The sequence below is a fragment of the Anabrus simplex genome, chromosome 3, assembly GCF_040414725.1.
Source record: "Anabrus simplex isolate iqAnaSimp1 chromosome 3, ASM4041472v1, whole genome shotgun sequence".
In the NCBI taxonomy this organism is placed as follows: Eukaryota; Metazoa; Arthropoda; class Insecta; order Orthoptera; family Tettigoniidae; genus Anabrus; species Anabrus simplex.
Window position 1 is genome coordinate 494811043 of NC_090267.1, and position 7201 is coordinate 494818243.

The 7201-nt window shown below is 36.0% G+C and overlaps 1 protein-coding gene across 2 annotated transcripts in view; it reads left to right on the forward strand.

Moving 5' to 3' along the window:
• The window catches only part of Usp12-46 (Ubiquitin-specific protease 12/46), a 104420-nt gene extending 101762 nt beyond the window's left edge, over positions 1-2658 (forward strand). For both annotated transcript variants that reach the window (XM_067143653.2, XM_067143652.2), the window contains one exon: positions 1826-2658. In XM_067143653.2, the coding sequence (XP_066999754.1) occupies positions 1826-1933 (108 nt within the window). In that variant the 3' untranslated portion in view covers positions 1934-2658. The remainder of the gene's footprint in view (positions 1-1825) is intronic.
• Positions 2659-7201: the final 4543 nt, after the last annotated feature.

A 7201-nucleotide genomic window follows, 5' to 3' on the forward strand; every position in this document is an offset into this window, starting at 1 on the left:
CAAACCTTGACCTAAAGGTTGTCTACAGGCTGAAGATGCCCAAATAATGGGTGAAACTTGTACCTGACCTGATAAGTCTCCATAAATTCATGTAGATTCAAACCACATTAAACGTGGAAAGTATTATATAAGTGGTTTTATTAAATTATCGTTGAGATTCTATGCCTATCACCTTCGAATGTCGACGAGAGAGCTTGCTATTGGACATAGTGGGGAAACGATACCAAAGATGATCGATTGCATGCATTATAATCTCTGGATGCATAAATATTGGTAATGGAAAAACTTGTGCACGCATAATTGCTCGTACTAATGGATGCATCAGTGATAGAGCTCTCACTATAACCGAAGGATAATACACAATTTAATATAGGAATTTTGAAGCGACAGACAAAAACTGTTGTTATAACGGGGTTCTTATATGCCGTACCTGTTATAGCGGACTTCTACTGTATTGTATTGAAGGGGTTCTTCAGTAATATTTATGAGATCTGTCATAGAGTTTGGAATTCATTGTGGTTTGAAGGCTATAAAAGAAGACTTGCTCCTTATATATTATTTATTTTCTCTTCTGAAACTTGGTCTGTATGCTCACACTAGCCTGTCTTAGTATTTATCTTTGCATATATTCCTATCCTATTACCAAGCTTGCCAACTATGATGATTTAAGACTTATTCACAGAGAATATGCTCTGCACCAACTGTGTATTTTTGAATGGAATTGCTGAACGGTAGTCTGCTTTTGAGAGGTACTGCATGGGTTTATGTAATTCAGGCATGGTGGATGGCTGTCTTCTGACAGTTTGAAAAGCGATTTGTGAAAAGTGATGTGTGAATTAGGTACATGTGGCACTGGTTGTCTGGCAGTATTTGGCATTTTTTGTTACAGCGTATCTTTGAGCTGAAGTGGAGCACAGCTGGTAATTCAATACGAGTGAGAAACTCACTGTTACAGTGTGTGAATTTTTGTCATTCATTGCTATTGGTGAAGAAAATCTCTTGTTATTGGTGCAAGAATATTAATATATATAAGGGATTGAAAATCTAAAATAATTCTTCCTTTAAATGGAATGTTTTATACAGTATTTCCAGCTATTAGCTGGAGAAGGTCTCACTGACTGAAACATGTTCTAACATATGTATTTATATCTCTAAGTACTGAAAAGGTGGAAATATGAAATATTTCATTTATAGGAATAATAATTTTATTAGTTAAAGTCAATAGGAAACAAACATGGTATTCATTAATTGCAGATTGAAAATATAAAATAAGTTACTGTTGAAGGAGCAAGTCTGTTGCTAAAACTCAGAAACAGTTTTGAATCTCCTGAGCCCAGGTATTTCATTCTTAAAGTTAACCATTCTATTGGTGAAATCAACCTGGTGAAAGAAATCTACTCCACGTAGAATTCTGTTTTGACTATTCTTGTCCCAGTATATTTTACAGATTTTCAAATTTTGGAAATATGAATATACACAAAGACTTTATTCATCATCCTTAAGGTGAGAATGTGTCATATGAAATTCTCCTTCTTCACTTCTTGCTCTCAATAACAGATGGCCCCAACATGTTTTTGTTCTCTCCGTTCTTCTCTTCTTGGAATACGATGTATGCTCCGCCTGCAGTATTCATCTTTATTCTGATCCATCTCTAAAAATGCACAAGTCGATAACTAATTCACCATATGTAAAGGTTGCAGTTGGTGCATAGCTAATGAGCTTGTATAGATGTTAAGTTCATATGTAAGATTATAAATAGAGGTTATTGAATTAGTGAAAATTTTTGATTTGATGGCATTTAATTTTCTTTTCTCCTACTCCCCAGAAAATCGATGCATCAACCATTGAAGACTTCTACGGTCTAACATCAGACATTCAGAAATCTTCTGAAACTGGTTACATACTCTTTTATCAATCAAGAGATTGTACATAATGACACTTGTGACAGGTTATCTTTTCTTCCCTGCAAAGAGTTTCATTTAGGTAACATGCCACAAAACTGTTGAATTTTACATAAATGTACCAATAGTTATGAATTGTAAGATTTTTCAGAATTCTAAATTGAAGAGCTGCGATATAATGTTAGTTAGCTACAGACATTTTAATAATATTCTTCTGTTAGAAGAAAATTGTAGCCTTTAAAGAGCATTTCTATGTAATCTTTTGATGGAAGTTTCTTAAATGGGTAAATCAACTTCAATGAAAGCTTTGGGAGAAATTGAATCTTTCACAGGTGCTAAGATGTGTGCTGAAATACCAGTGATACTCAGAAATGCTCAGGTGTGTATTTCAATTACAGTTCAATTTGTTCTGCACAAAAATTAAAGATAAAACTTACAGTTCATTCTTGTGAGCTTTTCTTCATATAGAAAGAATATTGGTATATTTAGGTGAACTTGTTTGTTATTGTAGGCTCGTGAAATTCTTTTGCTAGTCTATTTTAAGGAAATGGATTGAATAAGTCAATGCATAACATTACTAGTGACAGTTGTGCAGTTCTTTAAAAGAACTGTTGTGCCATTTTTGTTACTCATAATCCTATCTTGTGATGATAGAAGTCACAAACTCTTATTCTCTCTCTCTATTTTGTTTTTGTTTTTAATGTTTCTAGACAAAATTCTTTGTATATATTTTTATTCACCCTACTAGAGCTTGACTGTTAAATAAAAAATGTTATTTTTCAACTATTTGTGGAAGTTGTTGAAGTTTTGCAGTAATTGTGGAAGTTGTTGAACTTTTAGCATCTTGGTTGCCATTTTTTAACCATAATATGAGAGGTAAAAGCTTTATAATTTAAATTTTCCTATGCTTTGAAGATCAGTGGGCGATTGTAAATCTTCATCAATGAGAAAACTCTGCAAGTATACGAGACCTGTTAAGAAAATTATCCGAACTTTGGAAATACCTCTTTAAAGGTCTAACCTGCAGCTTGGTTAGCTTTGTATACTTTGAATTACTGCCCGCCTTTATGAATACAATGCTCCCAATGCCGTTTCCATGTATGAAAGCAGTCCTGGTAGGCACAGCGATTTCAGTTATCATCATTATCAAGAAGGCTATTTAAAACTATTTGAAATAGTATGTGTTTGGTCCACCTCATCAGTACACTTTTTATAATTGAAACTTATTTATTCATACACGTTTCAGGAACATAGTACATTCCCTTCATCAGTGAAGTCCAGTCAAGTAATAAAAACAATATAACACTATATTTTGTTTAGCCCAAAATTTCATTCACCATATCAATGAATAAACAAACATTAGTGAAATCAATATATATGTAAATGTAATTGTATGTATGTATGTATGTATGTATGTATGTATGTATGCATGCATGCATGCATGTGGGTATGTATGTATTACATCTCCTCCTAAACCACTGCAGCGATTTCAACCAAACTCGGTACACTTATGACTTAGTATCAGGAGACAAACCGCGTAGGGGTAAGACACCCCAAGTACCCTTAGGGGCAGGGGGGGGTGGAGGGGTGTGACATATAATAATATTGTAAAATAGTGTTGAATCCATACTTTTTGGGGTTGCCGAGATTATTAGTGACAGTCTGGATTTTTTAAAAATTCCAAAGTCAGCCACCTTTGAAGTGAGGGGCGAGGGAGGAGTGATATATCAAAATTATATAGTGTTGAATCCATACTTTTTGGGGTCGCTGAGATGAAGAAGAAATCAAAGATCAGGATTTGGGAATTGGAGGAGGAGGATAAAAGAATAACATTCCAAGATTGGATAAAAAGGAAGTTGCCTAACACAGAAATACAAAGTGGAGAAGAAGAGTGGGACAATTTAAGACTAGACATTTGTGAAAAGCAAAGGTTAAGGGAAAGGAGACACGGTGGTGGACAGACAAAATAAAAAGAGAAATAAAAGAAAGAACAAGGTGAAGAAAGAAATGTATAACAAAAAGAGTATCAGAGGGATGAGAATAAGATATAAAGGTTACATGTGGAATACAAAAGATTGAAACTACAAGTCAAGAGGAGTATCAAGGAAGGAAGAAAAGGAGAAATGTTGGGAGAGTTTACCAACAAAATGGAGCAAGATAGTTGAGGAAATCAGAAACTATTATATAGAGTAATAAAATTGAAAAGAATAAATCAAGAAAAAATCAAGGCATTAGAGAGGGAAGATGGATCCATAGTACATGATGAAAAGGGTCTTCAGAAGGTGATGGCAGAGTATTTTGAAAAACTTTATAATGAGGATGGCTGCTCGGATGAAGAAGGAGATAAGAAAATCGAAATAACAGATGGAGAAAAAGAAAAGAATGCAATAACATGGTTGGAACTTGATAGGGCAGTGAAAGCAATGACCATAGGTAAAGCAAATGGAAAAAACAAATTCAATGCTAATATGATTAAGGTAGCAGGAAGCATTGGAGTACAGTGGCTATACCGAGCCCGCAATGCCATATGGAAGGATACCTGAAGATTGGCAACAAGGAAGCATTATACCATTGTTCAAAAAAGGAAATAGGAAGAAATGTGAAAATTATAGAGGTATAATCCTATTAGCACATGGGCTAAAAATAATGGAGGAAGTCATAGATATAAGACCGAGGAATGTAACAGAAACACAGTTAGAGGAAGAACAATATGGCTTTAGACTGAGTAGATCAACAATAGACTTGATATTTACAGTGTGAACGATAATGGAAAAACGTCTGGAAAGGAACAAGGAAATCATCTTCGTATATTTGGATTTGGAAAAAGCTTATGATGCAGTTAAGAGAAAACATGTATGGGAATGCCTACTGAAAAAAGTATCAAAATCATTAATTAACAAGATAAAAATGTTGTATCAAGAGAGTAAAAGCAGTGTACAAGTGGGGAGTGGTGACTCAAATATTTAATATAAAAAAAGATCTCAAGCAAGGAAGTGCTCTGCCACCATTATTGTTTATTATATTGATGGATGAAAACATAAAACGTGTAAAACAGAGTATCAGTAGTGATGAAGTGAATGCTTTGGTATTTGCAGGTGATGTGGTGATTTGGGGAAAGGGAGAATAGGAAGTACAAAGGAGACTGGACGTTTGGAATGAAAATCTGAAGGCGTTTGGAATGGTAATTAGTAAAAAGAAAATTGTAGTCATGCACTGTGGAAAAGAGAAAACGAGAAGCCAAGTGAACATAGACGGAGAATGGTTAGAGAATGGAAGTAATGAAATCAACCCTGAAATGAATAACAGACTAAGTAAAGGTACAACATTTTATCAAGTCAGAGAGCTTTTATGGGATGACAAAGTACCCAAGAGAATGAAATTAACATTATATAAACAGTATTTCAAATCAATTGTAACATATGGACTAGAAATGCTGGTAACTAATAAGAGACAAGATAGTAAGATCAAAGCAGTAGAAATTAATTTTTTAAGAACATCGGTTAAAAAGACAAGAAGAGGTAGAATTCAAATTATTAAAATCAGAGAAGAGCTAAATATAGAACCGTTGGTACAGAAGATACAGAAAGCAAGACTGAGATGGCTCAGACATGTAAAAAGAATGGGAAAGGAACAGGTAGCAAGAAGGGAATTGGAAAGAGAAGTTAAGGGAAAGAGACCAGTTGGAAGACCGAGAAGAAGATGGATGGATCAGATTTGGAAGGACATTAGAAAAGCTGGATTGAATGTGGCGGAAGTAATGGAGCAGGAAAAGTGGAAGGGCAGAAAGGAGTGGAGGAGGCTTGTTAACCACACCCGGGCGACTGGATTGGGGCATTGATGATGATGATGATGATGATGATGATGATGATGATGATGATGATGATGATGATAAGATGAATAGTGACACTCCAGATTTTTTAAAAGTCCAAGGTCAGCCCCTTTGGGGTGAGCTAAGGGGGGGGGGGGGGGGGGGTGAAATATAGAAATAATAGAAAATAGTGTTGAATCCATAGTTTTTGGGGTCGCTAAGAAGAATATTAGCAATCTGGGTTTATTTTTAATGTTTAAGTTCAGCCACTTTTAGAATGGGGGGGGGGGACGAGTGGAATGAGATATAAAAATAAATCGAAAATGGGGTTGAATCCATACTTTTCAGGGATACTGAGATGAATAGTGACAATCTGGATTTTCTAAAGTCCAAGTTCAGCCCCCTTGGGGATGGGGGGCGAGGGGGAGGTGGGGGACGAGGGGGCAGTGAAATACAAAAATATTCGAAAATAGTGTTGAATCCACAGTTTTTAGGTTCATTGAGAGGAATATTGACAATCAGGATTTTTTAAGTCCGAGTTCAGCCACCTATGGGGTGGGGGCGAGGGAGGTATGCAATATAAAAATAATTGAAAATGGGATTGTAGCCATACTTTTCGGGGTCACTGAGATGAATAATGACATCCGTTTTTTGAAGTTCAAATTTCAGCCTCCATGGGGTGGAGGAGGGGGGCGGGGGCAATGGGGGAGTGATATATAAAAATGATCGAAAATAGTGTCGAATCCACAGTTTTCAGGGTCACTGAAATGAATAGTGACAATCTGGATTTTTTAAAAGTCAATTTCAGCCACCTTTGTGAGGGGCACGAGGGGGTAATCAGGTATAAAAATAATCGAAAACAGCGCCGAATCCACAGTTTTGGCGGTCACTGGGATGAAAAGTGCTACTTCGGAATTTTTTAAAGTCGAAGTTTAGCCTCCTTTGTGGTGGGGGGGCGTCGGGGTGAGGGACAGATAAAAATAATAAAAAATAGTGTTGAATTCATAGTGTTCGGGGTCACTGAGATGAACAGTTAAATTCTGGATAAAGTCCAGGTTTAGCTCCCTTTTGGGGTGGGAGACGAGGTTGCAGTGAGATATAAAAATAATCAAAAATAGTGTCGAATCCATAGTTTTCAGGGTCGCTGAGATGAATAGTGACACTGCAGATTTTTTAAAAGTTCAACTTCAGCCCCCCTTTGGAGTGGTGGCGAGGTAGGTGTGAAATATAAAAATAATCAAATATAGTTTCGAATCCACATATTTCGGGGTCGCTGAGATGAATAATTACACTGCAGATTTTTTAAAGTCCAAGTTCAGGCCCATTAGGGATGGGGGCGAGGGAGGAGCAAGATATAAAAATAATAAAAAATAGTGACCAATCCATAGTTTTCGGGGTTGCTGAGATAAATTTTTTATACCTTAGGATGGGGGATGGGGAGAGATAAAAATTGAAAATGTTGTTGAATCCACAGTTTTGGGATTCCTTAGGT